At 38.6% G+C, this 26,151-nt stretch overlaps 1 protein-coding gene across 3 annotated transcripts in view; it reads left to right on the forward strand.

Moving 5' to 3' along the window:
- LOC140201287 (tyrosine-protein phosphatase non-receptor type 14-like) overlaps positions 1–26,151 on the forward strand; it is a 262,679-nt gene that overhangs the window by 116,514 nt on the left and 120,014 nt on the right. For all 3 annotated transcript variants that reach the window (XM_072265142.1, XM_072265141.1, XM_072265143.1), the window contains one exon: positions 8,477–8,646. In XM_072265142.1, the coding sequence (XP_072121243.1) occupies positions 8,477–8,646 (170 nt within the window). The remainder of the gene's footprint in view (positions 1–8,476; positions 8,647–26,151) is intronic.

Here is a 26,151-nt window from a genome sequence, read left to right on the forward strand (position 1 = left end):
AAATACGTGCTAGTTTATCCTTTGACATATGGGCCCGATGTACTACCTTGAACTGTATCAAGGAATGACGGGCACAAATAGATGAGTTATTAACCAAATGAAGAATTTTACTCTATTGATTATCTGAAAATGACTCTTGAACTTCCAATTCCCAGGCACGTTTAATTTTATCCTTAGATATCATTAGTATATTCAATATCCGTTTATAAATTATAGCTATCAACCCTTTTTGAAGTGGTTTAAGATGAAAAAGAGCATCTGTCATATTAGGTGGATAAGCATAAGGGTAATTTGGCAGTAAACCACGTAAAAAAAAAAATTCCTAATTTGTAAATATCTGAAGAAGTGTATATTAGGTAAACCATATTTATCCACTAACTGAGAAAAAGGCATGAAACAGTTCCGTAAAAATAAATCTGAAGAAGTTGTTATTCCCTTGGTTTTCCAAATTAAAAAGGTCTTATCCAAAATTGATGGTTTAAAAAAATAATTAAAATGGATATTACTAGAAAGAACAAAATGACTTAACTCAAAAAATCTATGAAACTGAAACCAAATTCTTAAAGTATGTTTAATAATAGGATTAAAGTCTTGTCTATTAATCTTAGAAAACAAAAAGGGAAGAGGAGCTCCCAGTAAAGAGGTCAAAGAGAACCCCTTCACTGAGTTTTCCTCTCAATCCAACCATTAAGGACATTCATGTATGTCTGAGTAATTAATACAAAAAGTAATATATCGAATATTAATGCCCAATAATACATTCTAAAATTTGGCAAAGTCATAACCACCATCCTTTCTTAATTTCGGTAATCTTTACTCAATCTAGGATTTTTTATTATTCCAAATATAAAATAAGATTATAGAATCTATTCTATCAAAAAACGTTTTAGGAACAAAGATAGGAACTGCCTGAAATGTATATAAGAATTTCGGTAGAACTATCATTTTAATAGCATTAATTCGACCTATTAATGATAATGTCATAGGTGACCATTTAGAAAGCATTTGTTGGGTGTAGTCAATTAATGGAAGAAAATTATATTCATATAGGTCCTTAAAATTTTTAGTAATTTTAATACCAAGATAAGTAAAGTAATTTTTAGCAATACTAAAAGGTACTTGATGATACTGATCTGAATAATTATTAATGGGAAATAACTCACTTTTATATAAATTTAATTTATATCCAGAAAAACTACTAAATTCAGAAATATAGATAGCATAGGAGGAATAAATTTCCTACGATCTGAAATATAAACTAACAGGTCATCTGCATACAACGAAACCTTGTGTACTTTGTCCCCTCTCTTAATACCCTGAACAGTATTGGAATCTCTAAGAGCAATAGCAAGGGGTTCTAAAGCCAAGTTAAATAATAAATGGCTCAAAGGACATCCCTGCCGAGTACCTCTGTATAATCTAAAGTAAGGAGATTTTTGATTATTAGTTATAACTGCAGCCATAGATCAATTTGATCCAGGAAATAAATCCCAGACCAAAATTAAATCTCTCCAAAACCTCAAATAAGTAAAACCACTCCACCCTATCAAAAGCCTTCTCCGCATCGAGAGAAACAACACATTCAGATTCTTTAGATGGAGAAGAGTGAATAATGTTTAATAATCTTCAAATATTAAAATGTGAATACCTATTTTTAATAAATCCAGTTTGATCATTGGAAATAACGCTAGGTAAGATACTCTCAAGTCTATTAGCCAAAATCTTAGAAAGAATTTTGAAATCCACATTCAATAAAGAGACTGGTATATAGGAAGTGCATTCAGATAAATCTTTTTCTTTTTTAGGAATTAGTGAGATTGATGCTTCATAAAAAGTTTTCAGGAGATTCCCAGAGGATATAGAATCAGTGAAAATTTGACATAATAAGGTGTAAGTATTTCAGTGAAAGTCTTATAAAATTCCACTGTACATCCATCCAGTCCCGGAGCCTTGCCTGATTGGGAAGAGGATATAGCCCTTGCTATTTCTTCTTGTTTAATAGGTGCATCTAATGTGTTCATACCTTGGGTAGAAATTTTAGGTATATTCAATTTTTGCAAAAATCTATTCATAAAAGTAATATTGTCTGAAAATTCAGATTTATAAAGGTTAGAGTAGAAATTTATAATTACCTTATTAATTTCATAAGGATCTACCGTGTCCGTTCTATCAGGTCTTCGAATTTTCAGGATCTGTCTTCTAGCTATAGTTGCCTTTAATTGACCAGCCAATAATTTGGCTGACCTGTCCCCATGTATATAAAATTGGCTTTTAGATTTAAAGATTAGATTTCTTTGTATAGTGCTGGGACCTTACTAACTGGATTTCTGTAATTTCTGTCTTTTGGGGAACATCCAACATATTTAGCTTGTCTTCCTGTTCCTTCCCTCATCATCCCCAATTATGCTTATAAGGGAGGCAACTGTCAAAGGCATTGAAATAAACTCTCTTTCTCACACACTTCCATTTCCAAACCCAATATCTCCTCTGACTGACACTATTTTCCTTTCTTTTCTTGTTGCTTTTGGTTGCAGATGGTACATCTTAAAAGTAATCAATTAAAGTAACTCAGCTGTGAATGCCATCTGATCTGGCACACCACATAAAGGTCCCATTCACACCTGTGCCAGCACATACATTTCTAGGCATATGTGATTTCAGGTTCATTGTAGTATTTTTACCTTGCAGGCAATCAACTGAATTTAGGACTTTGTATGTTGATGAGCTTCAAAAGTTTGTGATTAAAACCAGTCCCAAACTCCATTCTTTGTATGCACCACTTTGTGAGTAAGGTTTCTTTGGTCACATATTACTAAGATATTAACAAACCAGTGTTCTGGATAATGGGATTTTTGATCATTCTGAACCTCTATTTGTTAAGTACTACTTATGAGAATTCCATATAGCATGAAGTATTTTTTGAAAAGCTTGATCACTCAAAGTTAAGTTACAAATAAGTGTTTGTTTTTCCAATTGGCCCTCCTGATTTAAGAGGATCTTAATTTTTTTAAAGTCATCAAGGGATTGACACTTAAGATACTCTTAAATCAGGAGGGCAAAGAGAAGATCAGATGGGTCACACAGGCAAGGTTAAGGAAAATCTGAAGATTTGTTAATATGTTAAGAGTAAAAGGGTGATGGGGAGGGAGTAGGGCACCCTAGAGATCAGATTTGTGGGACTTTTAATGTATATTTCTCCCCAGGGTTTACAGAGGAGAAAATCGTAATTGCTCAAGAGATTGAGGGAAACAAGTGAAGATATTTGGAGAACATTCATGTAGGCAAGAGGCATTTTACGCCTCACAGCACATTAAGATGGATAAATACCCAGGGCATGACAAAGTACATCTTTGGACTTTGTAGAAGGCTAGAAAAGAAATTACAGAGGTTCTTGCAGAGATATTTGCTTCATCGTTAGCTACTGGTGAAATTCCCAAAGAATGGAAGGTGGCCAATTTTGCTCAGTCGTTTAAGAAGGGTAGCAAGGACAAGCTAGGGAATTGCAGGCCAGTCAGCTTGACATCAGGGGTAGGAAAGTTATGGGGTGGAATTCTGAAGGACAGGATTTAACAGTAGTTGGATAGGCAGCGAGTCTATTTAGGAGGAGTCAGCATGGCTTTGTGTGGAAAGTCATCTTAAAAGTTTAGAATATTTTGAGAAACATGAATAAGGTTGCAGTCTTTTCCTCACAGCAGGGGAGCCCAAACACAGGGGCATGGATTTAGGGTGAGATGGGAATGTTTTAAGAGGGATCTGACGAGCAATATTTTCACACAGAGGATGGAAGTAGCTGCAAGAAGGAGTGGTTGAGGCAAGTATAATAAATTGAGAAGCACTTAAATAGATACATGAAGGTGTGGAGTTTAGAAGGATTTAGGCTGAACAAAGGATATTGGGACGAGTTGGGCGGGCACTATGGTTGACATAGACTGCTTGGGCCTAGTAGCCTGTATCTGTGCTGAATTGTTCTGACTCTCCCTACGTTAGGACAAACTTTGTCCTTTGTAACTTTATCATACTTGTACTGTATGTTACACTTCAGATCGTGCACTTCAAAGTGATCATGAAACATGGCCCTTCCCTGAAGGCAGGATCCAGGCATTTACAAGCAGTTACTTTTCAACTGAATGCAGCATAAAGCTTATTTGGGTCCCTCTTTGGAAAGCATACCTGAGAGCTTGCTTGAAATAAATGAAGTTAAGCATCACTGCGTTTTAGCAATTGCAGTCATTTTTACATCACCGTGAACTCCGCCAAAAGAATTCAGGTCATTGGAAGGGTGTCCAAATTGCTGATTATGGCAAATTGTGAGGCTGTTTGTGTACAGTTGATAAAAAAATATAATAGAGTGGAAGGCTGTTCAAAAGATTCTTTCAGACGCAGGAAAGTGGGGAATAAGTAACAATAGAGAAAGAAGCAACTATAATCAGTGGCATCGTTTCATTAAACAGAAGACAAAAAGCACTACGAGGGACTTTTGGAAAAGAACATTAAATGTGATATTTACTGTAAGTTATTATGTATATGTACAAATTAATTTATAGATAAGTATAGAATATAAAAAGGGCTGTTGCAATTTATAAATATACGTTGGGGCTAAACATAAAAGTTTTAGGTTCTTTATTGAGTGGAGCTGAATATTGCAGTGATTTGCAGGGATAAGTTAGGTAACACTTGAGTAATGGAGGGAATGAGTCATTAAGAGAGGAAACAATTAAGCCCTTGGAGGAATTGGTGGTAATGAGCAGGTGAAGCAGCTTGTGGTGAATGGTAATGCAGAGTAGTTACAGAGAAGACTTCAGTATTGTCAGAATGAGTAATGATTACGGGATATTTTTCTGCTGTATGGAAAAGTGGAGCTGTGGCAAATGTAATAGAGAACTGCAGGGAGTACAGAGTAAAACATTGCATTATTGTGAAAATATGGAGCAAATTTGAGGAAGCTTGGAATTTTTTTTGGCAAAAAAAGGATAAGTGGAGCACAAGATTAGAAATTTCAATTAAGGGAAGCAGTGAAATTCAAATAATGGAAGGTGGAGTTAAAATAATAGATGGTGGATGAGAGATGAAAAACAATGAAGTTGGGCTAAAATAAGAACAGAAATTTATCTACCTTTATAGTAAGTGAAATGCCTCGAGATGGGCAAGGTAACAGCCAGCAGACTTACTCATGATAAACTTTTAAGAAGGGACTTAATGAAGATAATATAGCAAAATTTAGCACTATTTGCAAGAAATGAGACTGTGTGATTGCAGTAAGGGATCTCTCTACCATTATGTGGTCAAAGGAGCCTCCTCAGCCAAGGCCTCCCAAGTGAAATCTTATTATGGATTCCATCTTCATAAGGCACAGTGAAGCCTCAGTCGGTCAGGGTCAACCATGGATATTGTGTCCTCGCTGTTTAGTTACGCAAGTCTGGGCAGTACAATATGGAGAGCAAGCACAATGTTAAGGCACAATGTTAGCACCAAGAGGAATGTAGAGAGCAGTATCAATCTCCAGACGCATCTTCCTTTGAGTTCACCAAATCCTTTGACTTTATCAGTGTGAGCAATTATGAAACATGCTTCTTAAGATCTGGAATTGAAAGGAATTTCTACTTGTACACATTTAGTTATTCCAAAGACACCGACTCATATCAATCCATAGATGGATAAACAGCCGGTGCTTGAAATTGGGAATACCAAGTGATACTGAAAGATTACATATTGGGATTTATAGTTTTGGGAAAAGATGGGCCATGGATTACTTAACAAGTTCTAGGCACCTGAGTTCAAGCTGCTGTGGTGAGATATGGAATTTTAATTTGGTTAATTATCTGGAATTTGGTGAAATAAATGCCAACATGTTAGTAATGAAAATCATGAGAAACCTGATCTAGTTTACTAGTAATTCCATGTCCAATCTATGTGATTGCATCTTACAATAACCTATGAAGAGCCCTTTCAAGCTTATCTGTTTTACCAACACTACCATGTTTAAAGAACAAAGGAATAAAATCAAAATGCAAAATATTAGAAAGACTCAGCAGGTCAGACAGCATCCCTGGAAAAAGAAACTGAGCTGAGGTATCAGGTTGAAGTCCCTTTGTCAGAACTGGGAAAAGGAGACAAAAAGAATTTGTGAAGAATGTGGTGGGAGAGAATGAATAAGATGAGGAATATCTTTGATAGTGTGAGACTGCATCAAATGGGTAAATAGAGCTTCTTTGTGTTCTATGTTGCTAATAACAGAGCTGTGCAACATGACCAGCAGATCGGTCAAGTAAAAAAGAAAACCGGAGCCAAAGTCACAGCTCGATGATGTACAGCAGAAAGCCTCTTCCTCTCTTGCTCTGACCTCTCTGTATGTGACCCCCTGCACTCTTAAAACCAAGGGCCAATTTTAGGATTAGGGTCTGGATTGATGCTTTGTGTTTTCCCTTGCAGTTCTAGCTTTCTTTAATCTTATGTTTGTATTATCACCCATTTTTCTGTGCACCATGCTTGGTTCTATACTTCTGTAGTTTATTTGTCTGCAAACCTGTGATTCATTTAATATCTGTTCAGGTATTTTTTTAAAAATCTAAACCAGTTCAGACCAGTCTGCAATGCAAAAGGAAAGCATGTGCCCAAGTTCCTTTGTTAATTCATTACTTGCCATGTTTGCTGGTGCAGTCTGACCTTGTCTATAAAACATCTATAGCCATAATATTTTCATTTCATTTTTGACCTCAGAATCTTCTGGACAATATCACCTTCAGATCTAGCACTAAGTAGTAAGTTTGAGGAACAAAACCTCATTTTCCATCTGAGTGCAATAACTCTTTTTTGGATTAAACACGTCCAACTTAGGTAATTTGTTCTTTCTGTCTGTATCAGAGCTAGCCATTTCTACCAGAGTATCAACAGGATATCTTAACTTTAAGAAACAAATGTTTTCAATTAACTGTTCTTAAATATCATCAAATACGAGTTGTGCGGCCTCAAACCAAACAATATGTTATAAAATGAATAGTGAATTTTTGATGACTCACTTATCCTGACCTGGCTGAGTTCAGACCAAGTTTTTGTGTCAGGCTGCCAGATGCACATCTTTCCAATTATCTAGCTTTTCTCTGCTGGGAAATAAATAGATTCTATATCCTGGAGGCAATACTTTTCAAAATATGGCCTGAAATCGTGAGAGTAATGTGGAAAGTTTTGTATAGAAATCCTGTGGAGGTGGCACAGGACATAAACAGGAAGATCTGGTAGCCAGGAAACGAACAAGAGACAGCAAAATGGTGATGCAAGAGTATGTGTAAAATTCTGCACTCTCTTTTGGGCCAGTGAGGGCAACCGGAGTAAGATGTGGGTGGGGGTGTGGAACTTGGTGAGTGAATACCAAGTTGCCAGGCGGGTCTGCCTTTCCCTCAGGGAGAGAGAACAGGAGCAGGGTTTGGAAACATAGGAAAGTCCAAAGAAATGAGTCTGGCTATCTTCAGACTTGAACCGTTGATACTTGCCAATCTGTTTGCTATATGGCCTGGCCAGCAACTTCTATTTTTTTTAAAAATAAAAAACAAATTAATGAGACTTACTGTTTCTGCAAATGTTTGCAAACAATCAAGTTGTCCTGTTGCCAGTTCTTCTGTTGTAGAAAGTAAACTAGTATTAAAAAATAGTCAACTATTTGAAATATGTCATCAGTTGCAGGAGATTAATTATATTACTTTTTGCCCCTCCCCAGCACTCTGTACTAAAGATGGCACAGCTGCATTTTGCTATATTGCCCAATTGAATGAAAATTACCAATAGAATACTGTAAATGCTGGAAGTCTGAATTTGAAATACCAATTGTGGAAGATGTACTATAGATTGAACAGGTGTGTTAAGCACGTTCTCAAGGACAAGAAGAACACATTTCCATTCTGTTGGGTCTGAGGGAACTATTGAGACCTGTGTGGAGATGTGTGGGCTCTCCCACATGAGGTGCTTGATAGGGTAGTTGGGTGGGTTGTTTGGAAATTAAATCCATTCTTGGCCAAGTATATCAAGATTTGGTTCATCAATAATAGCTAATATAGAGGGTGGGAAAAACTCAGACAGAAAACCACAAAACTGTGCTTGCTTCTTTGAATTTTGTTTGAGGTTCAAAAAATAGTAAATGATGCATATCTATCTATGAAATGAAGTGCGAGGTTTTGTGAATTGTACATTTCTGAAGGAAATCAGTTTCTATTTTTAGAGTTACTGACGTTTGAATAATTTTCTCCATAAGAAACAATTTCTGGGTCATGTCTTGGAAATCATTCCATTATGGCAGGGAACAAAGGGAACCTCGAATGGAGCTTACTCTTAATTCAGAGACGATCATGTTTATTTTTTTCAGCAGCAAATTACCATCTATTTTTATATTAACATTATTCATTTTCTAAAAGTAACAGACTGTAATGGAATCAGAGGATTGAAATATAGTTCATTATCATATAATTCTCTCTGTTTCTTTTACCAGACTCATTATTTCGGACTTTGGTTCCTCAGTAAGACTCAGCAGGGACGATGGGTGGAGTTAGAAAAAGCTCTGAAAAAGCAACTGGACAAATTTGCCAATGAACCTCTCCTCTTCTTCGGAGTGATGTTCTACGTACCCAGTGTGTCAAGACTACAGCAAGAGGTCACAAGGTACAGAAAGCCCAAAAATTCACTTTCATTTACTGCCTTGTAGATTGTGTTCAGGGAGAGAATTCTGCCCTCCAGCCAAGGTTCTCGTTAAGTAACAACAGACAATTCAAAGGCTATTCATGCTTCTTGGAGAATGGTAAAACTTGGAATTGCTTCAAGTGTACTGAAAAGGAATGGTTAATATGTTGGGTCAAAATTTTCCATTAGTTCTGATGCAGGTTTTTTTCCTGAAATTTCTCTGCATTTTTGAATCCTTTCAATATTGTAATAATAGAGTCGTAGAGCTACACAACCCAAATAGACAGTTTGATCTGGTTAGTCCATGTTGATCAAAATCCAATTTGAAATGGAATAAAAGTAACTTGTATCTAGAAATAGGTGCTGAAACATTACCAGTTTAATTCTAGCAGACCCTTGCCCAGTTTTGTGCATAACCTTACACTTTGCACTGTAAGATTCAGTAAAGCACAGCAGGCTACAAACCAGTTTGATGGTTGATGCACACTTTATCTGCTATGAAGGATGTATCATCTCATGGAGAGATAGAACATAGGTTAGTACAGCACAGTACAGGCCCTTTGGCCCACAATGTTGTGCCGACCCTCAAACCCTGCCTCCCATATAACCCTCCACCTTAAATTCCTCCATATACCTGTCTAGTCGTCTCTTAAACTTCACTAGTGTATCTGCCTCCACCACTGACTCAGGCAGTGCATTCCACGCACCAACCACTCTCTGAGGTAAAAACCTTCCTCTAATATCCCCCTTGAACTTCCCACCCCTTACCTTAAAACCATGTCCTCTTGTACTGAGCAGTGGTGCCCTGGGGAAGAGGCGCTGGCTGTCCACTCTATCTATTCCTCTTAATATCTTGTATACCTCTATCATGTCTCCTCTCATCATCCTCCTCTCCAAAGAGTAAAGCCCAGCTCCCTTAATCTCTGATCATAATGCATACTCTCCAAACCAGATACAGCACTGAAGCAAGCCCTTCAGCCAACGGAATCAGCATTGGCCATCAGTCACCCGTTATACCAAACCTCCATTCAACCTATTCGGCAATCATAAGGGAGAGAAATTACTTTCACATTCACTCAAAGGGACTGTCAGATCCTCACATACAGGAAAGATGGGAGCATTTACTTTTCTTGATTTGGGATTTTGTGTGTGTGTGTGTGTGTGTGTGTGTGTGTGTGTTTGTGTACGTCCATCCACAGGGGCAAAGAGTGCAGAAACCCATTGAAGTGACATGAAGTAGCTCCAGTGGTCTCTTAGAGCAGTGTGAATCCCCACAGAACAGAACAATGCCGAAAGAAATTTCATGTTCTCAGCAGCTATGTCAGGATAGTCTGCACACCACAATTCAGAGTTCTCTGATCTTTCAGTGAAGAACCATTGATCAACAAGTAGTTACAATGTTTGGAGCAGGAATTCAGTGACTTGTGTGTTATGTTCAGTGAGCATAAGCCTGCACAACAGAATGCGAGCAGGATAATGCATTATCTGTCTTTTCCATTGGCTATTGGTGTTCTGTGAGAGATTTATTTATTTATTTATTTATTTATTTATCACTTGCACATTGAAGCATACAGTGAAATTTGCCACATTTGCATTAACAGCCAACACATCCAAGGATGTGCTTCTAAACGGAATGAGCCACTTGGTTTGCGTTAGGATATTTTATGTTGCAGGCTCCACTTCCAGAGGCCTAATATTTGCTGGGACGCCCCTCTGCAACTATCTTCTTCCTCCTCCTGTTGGTCTCCTCCACACTTCGACTTGGAGCTCTCAAGATGTGGAGTGCCTTGCCAATCTTCCTCCAGCACTGGCTGATGTCTTCAGCTGACAAGGTTGCATTGCATGCAACAAGGCAGTGATGAAACCTCCACATTCAGCTGGCATGTTCTGCATGTCCCCTTGTACTAATGTAGGCTGCAGAATTTTTGACTTGCACAAATTTCCATAATAATTCCAGTACTTGCATAGTACCCATCTTCAGGACTGGAAAGGAAGGAGAAGACACCAAAGAAAAGAGGTGGAGAGAGGGGAAGAAGGACAAACCAGAAGGTGATAGGTGAAGCCAGGTGGCTGGGAAAGGTAAGGAATCTGATAGAGGAGAGTGGACCAAAGGAGGGGCACGAGGGGAGCTGATAAGCAGGTGAGGAGAAGGGGTCAGAGGCCAGAGTAGGGAATGGAAGAAGAGGGAAGGGGAAAAGATAAAAAGAGAAAAAAAAATTACTGGAAGGAGAAAACAATGTTCTTGAGTAGGATCGCCCTTGTCCTCCAGAGTCCATCCTTCCAAGTTATGCTGGCCACTGAAAACATCTGTTTATTCCGATGCCCAAGGGAACATGGAATCGTGTGTGCTTGCCAGAAATATGGTATTCACGGTGATGAAGTTCTTCTTATAATTCGCCACAACCTGCATATCAAAGGAGAAGAAGCGTTATCTCTCCATATAACAATACAGGTTATTCAGCTATATGTAGCTGTGCTACATCAGCAACACTGGCAAATCCTGAGCTGCTTCCTGTTTCTCACTGGAGTATAGCAGATAAAATAATTTTTTCCAAAGATAATGCTTGGGGAAACTTTCTGATCCTACTTTGAGCTGAAAACTGGGCAATGATCTGCTGCCATTGTTTGGAAAAAAAAACTGAGGAAATTGAGAATTAAAGTGGCTTTGACCACCACGCAGGAGCAATGCAGGAATAAAACTGTGGCCAAAGTCTTCTCACGTCGTAACATGCGTCACAGTGACAGCAGCTATCGACAGCTGAGCCTGTGAAGACATTGTTCATCAGAGAGGATGTGATGGCACTGTTGTATTTTTATTACCCAAGGTCCATCATCTACTGGGAATAGGCAGCTATAGCCATAAAAGCATCTCCAGTAATAGATTGCAGCCAACAACTCAGTGCTGGAAAAATACATTCATGGAAAGCTGCAACACATTCGGTGGATTGTGGAAGGCGTCTGATTAGGTTAATTCTGAAGCTGTCCAGATTGGTCTCCCAATATCAGCAAGGTGTACTTTTGAAAGAATAATGATGCAGTGAAGAAGCATGTTGTACTGCCACTTCAATTGAGATTTTCCATAATTGCCTTAGAATGGATTTCCTTGTCTCTCTACTGCAAGATCCATCAGATAACATTGAAATTGGGTCAGATAGTTCCAGGACACAGAATGGAAAAATGTAAAAAGATTGTTGAGAACAACAGCTTTTTGCTGATTCTGTCTATCATCTAATGTCATTTCAAAAATTCACTCGTCTACATTGTACCAGTTTAATATACACAAGTTTAATGTACGGTCTTCTGCAGCAACCCATGCACTTCAAGGGAGGTTTACTGATGTTTAAAAATTTCACCAGTGCATTGTAAATTTAATCACAGGCAAATTCAAAATATTCTTCTCATGGGACTAATGCAGTGTAAAAAATCTGAACTGGAATTTAATATTCTGTATGAGGGAGGATTGATTTCCATTTTTGGAGTGACGTCAAAACAGAATATCTGCAAGAAGCCCTCAGCAGACCAGAAAGAGTTGTTGTGGAAAGGAAGTATTAACATTTCAGGCTGAGGTCCCTTCATTAGAGAAAGTGATTTGTTTTTTTCTGTCCTATTTTTAACACAGGGTCTCAGACCTGAAATATTGAGTGTTTCTCTTTCCACAGTGCTGCCTGACCCACTAAATATTCTAGCATTTTCTGTTCCTCTTTTCTTCAATTTTCAATAAGTAGTGATATAGGCACATTATAAGGAAAGCAATTTCAGTGCTACAGAGAGGAAAACTGAAAGAACGCAGACAGGGATAATTTCCATCAGGAAACTTTCCATGGTCTGTTGTTAATAGTTTTTAAGATTGAAATGCTTTCACTCAGTGGCTACTTTATTAGGTACAGGGAGCATCTGATAAACTGGCCATTGAGTTTATTTCTGCATGTTTATACTCTTCTGCTGTAGCCCATCCACTTCAAGGCTCAATGGGTTGTGCATACATGGATGTTCTTCTGCACACCACTGTTGTAGCACATAGTTCTTTGAGTTACTGTCACCTTGAACCAGTCTGGCTATTCTCCTCTAAACTCTGTCATTAACAAGGCATTTCACCCGCAGAGCTGCCACTCACTGGGTGTTTTTGTTTTTCATATCATTCTCTGTAAGCTCTAAAGAATGTTATGTGTGAAAATTCCAGGTGTTATACTCAACACTCCATCTGGCACAACAACCATTCCACGGTCAAAGTCCCTTAGGCTACGTCCACACTAGACCAGAAAAATCCGTAACTGAAGCCTTTTCTCTTTGTTTTAACCCACCGTCCACACTGAAACAGCGTTTTCCTCCCTTGAAAACGGAGCTTTTCAGAAACGCTCTCCAGAGTGAATAAATCTGAAAACGCCTAATATTCGGTGTAGTGTGTACGGGGTAACCGGCTATTTTTAAAACCGCTGTCATGACGTGCCGGAACAAGTGGTGGTGGCAGCGCAGCATTTCATTGTTTCCTTGAACGCAACCTCCAGCACCACAACAATATCTGACAATAGATGTGAAACAGCCTGATGTAACATTGTGTGGAAATACAAGATAACACTGATGCAAACATGCTTTATACTTTTAACAAGGTGCTTTATTAATGTATTGCTTGTGCAAACATTCAATAGATGCAATTGTCACTTTTGCCCAGTAACTCGTTTTATTGCACATGTTAAGTACAGCAAAATAATACACAAAGACATGGCAAAAGTAACAGCAAATTTCACTTTTGCCCAGTAACAAGCCTTATTGCATTTAGTTGTAGTTGTTGCCCTTTAATCGGTGAAGGGACTATGGCTATAGGAAATGTTTCTGGACAAATGTGCACCAAGTTTTTCGTTTGGCAATTACCTTTTAAGTTTTTCTCGTCTGTAACTGGACAAACACGCACCAAGTATACCGTTTCCTCTTCGCTTGTTTTCTGTGTGTCCTGCGCATGCCCAGTAGGAGGAGATTCACCCAAATATCCATTCTAATGTGGATGGAGGTATTTTCAAAAATGCCTAGTGTGGACGCCTGTCGTTTTTACGCGAAACCCACCAGCGCCCCAGCTCATGGACTCATTTTTCAATTCTCTGTAGTTTTAATGCTTTCTTAAATACAAAATGTTTAAAATAATTCATAGAATAAAAATGGCTGGAAACACTCAGCAAGACAGGCAGCCTCCGTGGAATGAGAAGCAAAATTAAAGTTTTATTTATCACAAAATTACTTATACCATTCAAAGTTTTTAATGTGTGATCATTCCATTTGTATCTCCATTTATACATTAAGTTTTTTTTTAAAACTGCATACAGTTCTAATGGTTTAGGTAAAACCAATCAGTTGATTAGAGTTACATAATACAGGTGACATTAGTGTTATGGCTGTTCAGAAACTCGCCCTTTCAGAATTTACAATTTGCTATCCAAAACATTGAATATGGAATTAAATTTGCTCTCATGGAAATTGCATTAAAAGTGTAAATACGTAAAATTTCACTTTGTTTCTTGATGCATGTGCAGATGACATGACTTTCCATTGCAAAATTTATAATATGGACTGTTTCTGGAACACAACCCCCCCGCACACCCCCCCCCCCCAACTCCCAACCTGCCACGTAACATAGAGATATCTGTTTTTGTAGAACAGAGGCATAGTATTTCGCCGAGATGATTTCAGGGATTTTTAATTAACCCGAGCTTGTTCTATCTTCTATCCCTTTTTTCCATGAATGATTATTGTACTTCATCTTAAATGCTTCTATATCTTTTAGTCAGTTGTTCTCTGTGGTAGGATAAAGAAAATCTCCTTACTTCCTTCCTGTTTTATTTGTGCTCTCCCACTGAAATTGGTTTATTGTCACATGTACTGACATACTGTGAAAAGCTTGTCTTGTACACTATTCATGCAGATTAATTCATTACACAGTACATTGAGCTGGAGCAAAGTAAAACAAGCCTGTATTCCTGAGGACTGACTCTCTGTACATCCTTCCTGTGGAATGCGTGGGTTTTCCCCGGGTACTCCAGTTTCCTCCCAGAGTCAAAGGTGTACAGGGTAGGTTCATTCTCATGAGCAGGCTTGTTAGTTGTTGGGGAAGGTTTAAGCTAATTTGGCCGTGGAGGGGATGTGGGAACTGGAGTGAAGGGACTCATGATAGAAGAATAGTTTTTTTTTAAAAAAGGCAACAATAGCATGCAAACAACAGGAATTCTGCAGATGCTGGAAATTCAAGCAACACACATCAGCAACTTTGATGTGTGTTGCAACAATAGCATGCAGTCAGACTGTCAGGAAAGGCAAGCAGATGATAGGTCAAAATCATTGCCAGCAGGGTGAGTGTCAGTGCATTAGACATGCAGAATCAAAAAGGGTAGAAAATACAATTATATCTCAATGCACGGAGTATAAGAAATAAGGTGGATGATCTTGTTGCACTGCTGCAGATTGTCAGGTATGATGTTGTGGCCATCACTGAATCGTGGCTGAAGGATGCTTGCAGTTGGGAGCAAAATGTCCAAGGTTACACGTTGTATCAGAGGGAGAGAGCGGGTGGCTGGTAAAGAATGGTGTTAAATCAGTAGAAAGATCAGACATAGATTCAGAAAATGTTGAACCCTTGTAGGTTGAGTTAAGAAACTGCAAGGGTAGAAGGACCCTGATGGCAGTTATATACAGGCCTCCCAAAAGTAGCTGGGGTGTGGACCACAAGTTACAGCAGAAAATAAAAAACGCATGTCTAAAGGACAATGTTATGATAGTCGTGGGAGATTTCAACCTACAGGTTGATTGGGAAAATCAGGTTCGTAATGGATCTCAAGAGAGTGAGATGCTTATGAGAAGGCTTTTAAGAGCAGTTTGTCATTGAGCCTATTAGGGGGTCAGCTGTACTGGATTGGGTGTTGTGTAATGAACCATGGGTGATTAAGGAGCTTGAGGTAAAAGAACCCTTAGTAGGCAGTGATCATGATATGATTGAGTACAATTTGCAATTTGATAGGGAGAAGGTAAAGTCTGACATAGCAGTATTTCAGTGGAGTAATGGAAATTACAGTGGTATGAAAGAGGAGTTGGCCAAAGTAAATTGGGAGGAGATGCTGTCAGGGATGACTGCAGAGAAGCAATGGCGTGAGTTTCTGGGAAAAATGAGGAAGGTGCAGGATAGATGTTTTGCAAAAATGAAGAAATACTCCGATGAAAAGAAAAAGTATAACCGTGGCCGTTGAGGGAAGTCAGAGCTAATGTAAAAGCAAAAGAGAGGGCATAACAAAGCAAAATTTACTGTGAAGGCAGAAGATTGGGAAGCTTTTAAAACCCTACAGAGAGCAACTAAAAGAATCATTAGGAGTGAAAAGAGGAAATAGAAAGCAAGCTAGCAGACAATATCAAAGTAGCCAATAAAAGCATTCTCAAGTATGTAAAAACAAAACCAGAGAGATAAGAGTGGATCTAGGACTACTGGAAAATAAGGCTGGAGAAACAATAATGGGGACAAGGAGATGGGAGTTGAACTAAATGAGTATTTTGCATCAGTCTTCACTGTGGAAGACACAAGCAGTGTGTCAGATGTTGAAGGCTGTTAGGGAAGAGAAGTGAGTGCAATTACTATTACAAGGGAGAAGGTGCTCAAAAAGCTGAACGACATGTTATCTAGGCCAGATGAACTGCACCCTTGGGTTCTGAAAAAGGTTGCGGTAGGCACTAGTAATGCTCTTTCAAAATTCATTGGACTCTGGCATGAGCAGGACTGGAAAATTGCAAATGTCACTCCACTCTTTAAGTAAGGAGGGAGGCAGCAGAAGGAAATTTTAGACCAGTTAGCCTGACCTCAGTGGTTGGGATGATGTTTGAGTCAATTGTTAAAGATGTGGTAATGGAGTACCTGGTGACACAAGACAAGATAGGACAAAGTCAGCATGGTTTCCTTCAGGGAAAATCTTGCCTGCTGAACCTTTTGGTATTTTTTGAGGAGATTACAAGTAGGATAGATAAAGGCGATGCAGAAGATGTTGTATACTTGAACTTCAGAAGGCCTACACATGAGGCTGCTTACCAAGTTAAGAGCCCATGGTATGACAGGAAAGTTACTGGCATGGTTGGCTGGTTGGTAGGAGGCAGCGAGTGGGAATAAAAGGATCCTTTTCTGGTTGGCTCTCAGTGACTAGTGGTGTTCTGCAGGGGTCGGTGTTGGGATCGCTTCTTTTTAAGCTATATGTCAGTGATTTAGATGATGGAATAGATGGCTTTGTTGCCAAGTTTGCAGATGATATGGTGGAGTGGCAGGTAGTGTTGAGGGAACAGGTAGGCTTCAAAGGGACTTAAATTAGGAGAGTGGGCAAGAAAGTGGCAAATGAAATGCAATGTTGGAAAATACGGGGTCATGCACTTTGGTAGTACAAATAAATGTAGACTATTTTCTAAAGGGGGAGAAAATTGAAAACTCTGAGATGCAACGGGACTTGATAGTCCATGTGCAGAACACCGGAAAGGTTAACTTACAGGTAGAGTCAGTAATGAGGAAGGCAAATGCATTGCTGGCATTGATTTCAAGAGGTCTGGAAGGCAAGAGCAGGGATGTGATGTTGAGGCTTTATAGGTCACTGGTGAGGTCTCACCTTGAGTATTATAAACAGTTTTGGGCCCCTCACCTTGGAAAAGATGTGCTGGCATTGGAGAAGGTCCAGGGGAGGTTCCCAGGAAAGATTCCAGGAATGAAAGGGTTATCATACAAGGAACGTTTGATGGCTCTGGGTCTGTACTTGCTGGAGTTTAGAAGGATGAAGGGGGTCTAGACAGAGTAGATGTGAAAAGGATGTTTTCCATGGTGGAGGGGTGGGGGAGGGGGTAAGTCAGGAGGGCACAGCCTCAGGATAGAGGGGCATCCATTTAAAACAGGTGCAGAGACATTTCTTTAGCCAGATGGTGTTGAACTTCTGGAATTTGTAACAATGGGCAGCTGTGGAGGATAGGTTGTTAGGTGCATTTAAGGCAGAGCTTAATAGGTTCCTGATTGGGCAAGATACCAGTGTTTATGGGGAGAACACCAGGGAGTGTGGCTGAGGAGGGAAAGAGGGATCAACCATGATTGAATGGCATAGCAGACTCAATTGGCCAAATGGCCTAATTCTGCCCCTATGTCTTATGATTTTAATTGGTCATTGTGAATTATTCTGTGATTAGATTAGGGTTAAATTGGAGTTATCAGGAATTGCTGAGCAGTGTGGCTCATAGGGCCAGAAGGGCTTATTAAGACCATAAGATAAAGGAGCAGAATTAGGCCATTTGGCCCATTGAGTCTGCTCTGCCATTTAATCATGGCTGATCCATTTTTCCTCTCAGCCACAATCTCCTGCCTTCTTCCCATATCTCTTCATGGACTGATCAATCAGAAGTCTATCAACCTCTGCCTTAAATATACATAAAGACTTGGTCTCCACATCTGCCTGTGACAACACATTCCATAGATTTACCACGCTCTGGCTAAAGAAATTCCTCCTCATCTCTGTTTGAAAAGGACACCTCTTTATTCTTGTCTTAGATTCTCCCACCATAGGATACATCCTCTCCAGATCCATTCTGTCGAGGCCTTTCACCATTCGATAGGTTTCAATTAGGCCACCTCTCATTCTTCTGAATTTTAGTGAATACAGGCCCAGATCCTTCAAGCACTCGTCACTCTGGGTGGTAAGCTATTCAGTTCTGAAATTGTTTTTGTGATCCTCCTTTTAACCCTGACCATGTTGTATCTCGGAATACAAATTCTGTGCTCTATCCCTAAATAAATAATCAACGAGTTTAAGATTGACATATCTAACAACTACATTGGGTGTGAATTGTGGAATAAAAAACACAGGACTTTGTCAAGGAACATATTTTCATTGCTGTGGAGGGAGAAGTCAGAGAATGAGCCTAACTGGATTACACTTAGATAAGCTTGCATGGGTCAGAGAAGCACATTTTCTTCAGTGTTGTCAGAATTTTATTATCCTTTTGGTTATCTGTTAATTACTAGCCTTCACTAATATTATGATTGGTACTTCAGGTAGTGTCTACAGATCTCATTGAATTCCTTGACCAGATGCAGCAAAGAGAGAAAAATCAATTAAACGCCTGACATTGTGAAGTGGAGATTTGATTTTCATCTGGCCTCTCTAGATGCCAGGTGCTGCTCTGTGCCAGTAAAGTCAAATGCTGTTTTGGGTAGAAGGTTTGACAATGTGATGGACAAGCTGGTCTGTGGGATCGTTAATTGCACATCAAAGAAATTCGGATCGAATTTGCATCTATCTCACGTGATGATCATTTGTAGCTGCAGACACGTTTTCCTTCTCCATTGTGCAGGGTTGTGCAATATCTTAGTTACCTCCAGACAAAAAAGAAATTTCTTTTCAAATTATAGTTGTACTTATTGAACCATCCATTGCAAAGATTTTTGACGTCCATAGCAGTTATGTACAAGAGAGATGGATAGAGGTTGAGTGGTGTCACATCAGCAACTTTGCACCCATTGTCACCAAGACCAAGCAATTGTTTATGGATTTGAGGAAGGGGAAGTCAGAAGTACACATGACAGTCCTCACTGAGAGTCAGCAGTGGAAAGCTGAGCAGCTTCACGACCTGGGTGTTAACATCTCAGCGGGTTTATCCTGGGCCCTCCATATCGATATGATAACAAAGAAGGCATTTTAGTGGCTAGGTTTTATTAGGATTTTAAGGAGATTCAGTATTTCAGCAAATTTCTACAGATTAACTGTGGAGAGCATTCTAATTGGTTGCATTACAGTCTGTTATGTAGCCTCCAATTCCTAGGATCCCAAGAGACTAATGAGGATTGTAGACTCAACCAGCTCCATAGTGGACACAGCCCTCCCCACCATTGAGGACATCTTCCAAAGCCAGTGCCTCAAGAAGCTGGCGTTCATCATTAAGGACACTCACCAGCTGGAATATGCCATCTTCTCATTGCTACCATCAGAGCGGATGTACAGGACGCTGATGACCCACACTCAATGTTTCAGGGCCAACTTCTCGGCTATCAGATTTCTGTACGTTCCTGAACCCATGAGCACTAACTCGCTATTCCTCTTTTTACTATTTATTTTTACTTTTTATTGTAACTTATAGTAACTTTTTAACATCTTGCAATATACTGCTGCCTCAAAACCAACAAGTCCTGGGACATGTGTTAGTGATAATAAACCCGATTCTGATTGTTTTCATTAACTGTTCTCCATAGTGTGAGCAAGGGCTTTGTTCACGGAAATACCATCTGTTGAATGATAACGAGCTTTTAGGGGTAGCTTTTCTCCAATTCTCTCATTCAAAAGAATGTGGCAGATTGAAGGGAATGGAGTGAAAATTATCTGAGTAAATTTGTACTGCTCATGCAACCAGTGATTCTAGTATGGGTGAATTTTTCTGTCATCTGTCAGATTGGATCAACAAGCTTGTAATTGTTGGGGAAAATGCTTCGTCGACCACATCTTAGAAGATCTGTAAAAGGACGCTGTTTGTCTTTGTAAACCACATATGAGTAGGTCATGCACAAATAGCTTCAAGGAAGTAGGTTATTTCATCCTATACTGAGTTTTTATATCCATTTGAACTTCTGTTGTGCTTGTCTTGGAGCAATTTCAGTCTTTGCTAATTAATTAAGATGTAACAAGATTATTGAAGACATTTTGTTCTGTTGAGTCAATCCAAGAATTATATTAATCAGCCTTGGCCTCCCAAAGGGACGGTGGTTTTGCAGAGGCATATGTTAATACAGAGCCATTGAGGGAGGTATTAGTTTGATCTAATGTACCAAATATGTGTCTCTTTGGATGCAGCCAGATTTCCAGCTAGACTGATTGCTTTTCTGCTTCAATTTGCAACTGGAAATTGTGATATTTTCCTCTTTGCCATTCAAGTCCAAGCAGGAAAGTTGTTTCTACAGTGTGGATAATTGAGATATATTAGCACATTGCATGAAATACAATCCTGACCATTCAACCTGGCTCTTGTTTTTCATTGATGTTTCTGACCTCTGACAATGAAAGCAAGGCAGTGGAATTTGTTCTTATTGCTAACATCTCTGTGGAAGGCTGATCAGTGACTCTAATGCCTATCTCATAAATAGATTGAGTGCTTTATACCAAAATCTTACTGAGAAAATTGATGAAATTGTAATGTAAAATAATTTAGATGTTTTCAGTAAGTACTCGTGTTTGGAATTGCACTATAGCCAAATTTGTAAAATAACCATTAATGACAGGTATGCAACAGTTCACTGTTTGAAAGCCCAGCTTCCTGGCAAAGGAGAGCTCCAATTGTGAGCAATTGAAATGGTTTGAAAAGGACATTACTTTCCATCTGATATTTTACTATGTAGGACTCCTCGACAGTGATAATAAACCTGATTCTGATTTGGTTTCCTCTGCTTGCACCAGAAGAATTTTATTAAAATATTTACATCATGTGAGACAGTTATAAACAAGTAAGTCATGTAATATATTATCATGTTTTTGTGCAATAGAATGTTCTAGTTAAATATGTTTTTTTAATGAAGGAGATTTGAACTTAGTGTCAAATTTTTCAGTGGAACACATATTTTTAAAAAAGTAATCATTTTAGAGAGCAATGTGCAAAATATATGTCAGATTTCCTGAAAAATTGATTTAAAACATCACAGTTTCTCTCATCTCAGTAATAAACTTGGTCTAAGAAAACATCTGATGTACATTTTATAGTTTATGTGAATTCTTGGTAATGTAGAATGAAGAGGACAATTTTATTTAAATTCCAACCCTGTCAGGACATGCTTTATTTTGTCTTTCAATAAAAGAGCCAAGGTGTTCTGTTCATGTCAAAAGTTTGGCATTTTAGCTTAAGAAGATAGATTTTTTCCAATATTAGTATGAACAGCTATAACCATGTTATATAGATTTCATCAGTCAGGTCTCTTGCCTAATAATGAATATAATGCTACATCCATTTTTGTTCTGCATTTGCTTTCCTAAATGATTACCTCACTGATGCAGTGGCCCCAGATTTTACAGGAAATGGAACAGGCAGCAAAACTTACGAGTTGCCATTATCAGTCTATAAAAGCACAGCCGCTTTGAAGTTCCCCTGCTTCTGTAGTTCAATGAGGAATTCCTTGATTTCACTAGATTTGCTAACTGGAGTCCTGCAGCACTTGATGTAAACATGCGCCTAATATGCAGACAGTAGTGTTATTAGTGTCTAATCTGCAACACTGTAGTTTTCTCTCAAAAGTAATACAATGCACAATAAATCATGTTACAAGTTGCAAATGAGTGATAGGGGCTGGTAGCAAAATTTAGGCAAAGTTTTGTTAAATATTCTGTTTGAGGAAAGGTAGAGTGAGCTAGAGCTTTTCTCTTTGCGTAACTGGATGGAAGTTTATAAGACCATGAGCAGACATGACAATAGTAGCCATATCTTTAAGGTCAGTGGAGGAAAATTCAGGGGGAAATGTCGGAGGTGGTACTTTTGCACAGAGAGTGGTAGGTGTCTCGAACGCACTGCCAAGGGTCGAGTTGACACTGATAAAATAGGGCCATTTAAGAGACATTATTAGGCACACGGATGAAAGAAAAATGTTAAGAGGATTAGATTGATTGTGGAGTAGGTTTATATAGGCAGGCAAAATGTCATAGGCTGAACTATTCTATGTTCTGGGTTGTAGTCAGATTTGTAGCGTAATCAAATACATATTGGACATTCTTTCAAGTGTTTGCTTAATTTTGAGTTACATGTGTTTGTGTTCCAACAAAGCTGTCCATTTCTTGTGATATTTCCCTTTGCTACCATGAAGGACGAACATGGAAAGGCAAAGATGATCCCACTGGTCTGATTCTATAGCCAGTCATTGACATTTACCCAGAGAGTCCCACTCATCTGAAGACAGATGAGGAATCAGGATTCAGAGCTTTCCAAGGTAAACTTGTGTGAGCTGTGATGTAAAGAAGAGTCGTAATTTATTGGCTCACCTACGAGGCTAATGATTGACAATGCATTGTTCTGTCAGCACTGCAGTGAAACTTGAATCTATATTTGTGTTTTTGAATTTCCAGGTGAATATTTGGCATTATTATACTAGCAGATTATTACTCTGTACAGTCACTTGGAGACAGGGCTCTTGTCTTGGCTCTGAAGTTACCTACTGCAGTTTTAAATAGCAAGGTCATTTTTCTTCTGTTGACCTTCTCCCTATGTACATGCAAAATTTAGTTCAAGGTATACAAATGGTCAAGTTGTGTGTAATTGTATTTCTGAAACAAATAGTAGTGTGGCCGTGATTTTTGACAAGAATATAATCCTTTCCTGTTGGCCATAATATTGTAGAAAACACTAAAAGGTTTCATGTTACTCTGTTCAAGGGTTAATCCACACCATAAAATTGAATGGCATTCAATCCTTTTAGACGTGGAATCCCAGAGATGGTGTTGCATTGGCTATATCTGAGAATTTGTCTCCTTGGCAAATAGACCTGCTTGGGCTGATTTAATTTAAGTTACCAGTGGGAATATTTTGCATTGAATGTATATTTAAAGTGTTCCTACTAACGCCCTAAAATCATCCCCCACCTTTTGTGTGCCTCTGTTTATTTTAAAATTCAACTTACATTTTATTATGGTGCTTCAAATGACACACAACAATTCAAGGTATACATACGTGCAATGATTAAATGTAAAGCTGTTAGAGGCCAGAACTGGAGGATGGCAAATATTTACATGTTGTAGACCCGAACGAATGTATAGAGTTATGGAGGAGTAAGACACAAGGAGATTGGAAAGCAAAAATGAAGTTGTTGTTTCCATGAAGAGCCAGATTCAGTCAGCAATTAAAGGGCAATGAATTTATTAGATTTGGCATATTAGAACATTGATGACAGACTTTGGATAACCTAAATTTTGCAGAGTAAGAGAGCTTTGGGGTGGTCAATACTACAGGTAAGAAAGGTAAAGATGTAGATTAATGTTTTAATGACAGATTATTTGAGGCTGGTGCAGAGTGGATCAATATTTGGGTATGGTAAATGGCAGTCATTTTGATAGGATGGGTATGAGGCCCAATCATAACTTAAAATGAGTTATTACATTGAAGTTGTCTTGCCCCATTTCTGACCATTGCAGAAGGGATTAATGGAATCCTTCCTGGCAGCAGTCATGTCTGGCATTAGGAATTTGTTATTAACAACATTGCTTTGAACAAAATGGGGAGAAAAAGGCTGAAAAGTCTGTCAAAGGCAACAATTTGGTGATATCTATATTAACCTTTCAAACCAAGATGTATAGTTATAATTATTATTGTTGATAATCTCCATTTATTCAATTTAATGTTGTAGATGATTGGCATCCAGTTACTGTAGTACCAATGCCGTAAAGAATATGAAGGAACAAGCAGGTCAAGTATGCTTGGAAGTATCAGAATTTAGCAGGATTTGGCTCTAGATCAGTGGTTCCCAACCTGGGATCCACAGACCCCTTGCTTAATGGTATTGGCCCGTGGCGTAAACAGCCTTGGGAAAAAGTTGGCATGATAGCAAGTTTGATGAACTGAAGAGAATTATTCACAAGGAATTGGAAGGAATCCTTTAGCTTCCTTGTTCTGTTTTGAAGGTAGGACAGATTTTTTTATTCAACCCGTTGAAGAATGTTGCATGTAAGGTAAACAATTAAAGTTTAGTTTTGTTTGTCACATGTACATTGAAGCATCACATCATTCAGCAGTGAAATGAGTTGTATGCATCAAATCAAGCCAGTGCGGTTGTGCTGGACAGTCGCTAGTGTCGCCAGGCTTCTGGTGCCAACATAGAATGCCTGCAGCTCACTGACCTGACGGCGTGATGTGAGAGGAAACTGGAGTTGGAGGAAGCCCATGCAGTCATGGGGAGGATCCTTGCAGGCAGCGGCAGGATTTGAACCCGAATGGGTGATCACTAGCGCTGTAAAGCGATGCACTAACCTCTATGCTACTCTGCCGCCCTAACATAACATAACTGTATTAACAGAACTGGAATTGTAAACTGGATCCCTGAAAGCACAACTGTTATATTTTCTTAAAAAGCACAAAAACTCAGGGAACTTTGTTATAAATAATTTCAGCTCTACGTTATTTTGATGCCTTGTAATTATCATTAGTCTACCTCTGTAGGTAACTAAGATGTTGAGGAAGATGTACTCAATTAATCTGCCCACTATATCTGGATTAGAACACTGTCATAGTTGAACACAGCAATTCCTTTTCAACATTAAGCCATTGAAATCCCCTTTGGATGAGCCAGTACACTGGTAAGCTAAGAAGGTTGTTGAAAATAAAATGCAGAAGATTGGTTGAACTTTCACCATTGTTTCTTAACTCATAGGTGCTGCCTGACCCGCTGAGTTCCTGCAGTATTTTGTGTGTGTTTCTCTGGATCTCCAGCATTTGCATAACCTCTTGTGTTTTACAATGGTCAGCCGGATTTCAAAGATCAATAAATTATTCATCAGGAATACTAACAAGCTTTTGTGCATTTCAGGTTTGGATAAGAGATCAATTCTGCTTTTTTAAGGAAGTTCACAAGCTCTTATGAATATTATGTTTAAAATCTGTTCCCATTATTACTAGCAGTTTAACTTTGTGCTTGATATCTGCTTAATAAGAGGCTTAATTGCTTAGGAACATTGAGCTGTGTTTTCTCAATCTCTTTGTTAGAACAGGGTGCTATTTTGATCATGATGACAGAAAAATGTGGTGGGTTTTGGTTCAGTATCATGAGAATTTCATCTTCTTCCATCTATGAACTTCAAAGCTATAGCTGATGTCAGCACAATCATGAGTCTTGTGCAAAAACGTCAAAAAAGCAGTTTTTATGTGGTTGAAAATCTCAAAGGAATTTGGCAGAGAGTTCAACAACATGAGTTATGAAATTCTTGGGTTTTAAGGTGTTACTGCTCCACCTATATCTGATCTAAAACTTTGTACAGAGTTAATTTTGTTTCTTTTGTAATTGTCAAATTGTTTGTTGACATAATGGCAAGTTGTATCTTAAAGCATAAAAATCTAACTAAAATGAGTTGTTTTTTGCTGCAGTTTGCAAAAGTGTTTGTAAGAATATGGTGACAAATTATTGGTTTGGTCTCAGCTCTATGTAGATGACAAGCAGTAGCACTAGTTATTATCAATTGCGCTATTATACTGTATTACATGATTTATGGTGCTTTGTTATCATTTGATAGTGGATCTTATGAAAGAATATATCGTATCAAACACTATAATAATTTTTTATACATTCCTATGAGCAAAGTATCTCAAGTATCAGCAGTAACCCAACTGCTGGCAACCCTTCAGTTGACTTGAGATTATAAGACATAGAATCAGAATTAGGCTATTTGGCCCATTGAGTCTGCTCTGCCATTCGATCATGGCTGATCCTTTATGCTGAAGCGATCTGGGCAAGTAGTTGTCCCCTTTATGTTCATTCCATTTTGCGCA

The sequence above is a fragment of the Mobula birostris genome, chromosome 8, assembly GCF_030028105.1.
Source record: "Mobula birostris isolate sMobBir1 chromosome 8, sMobBir1.hap1, whole genome shotgun sequence".
Classification (NCBI taxonomy): Eukaryota; Metazoa; Chordata; class Chondrichthyes; order Myliobatiformes; family Myliobatidae; genus Mobula; species Mobula birostris.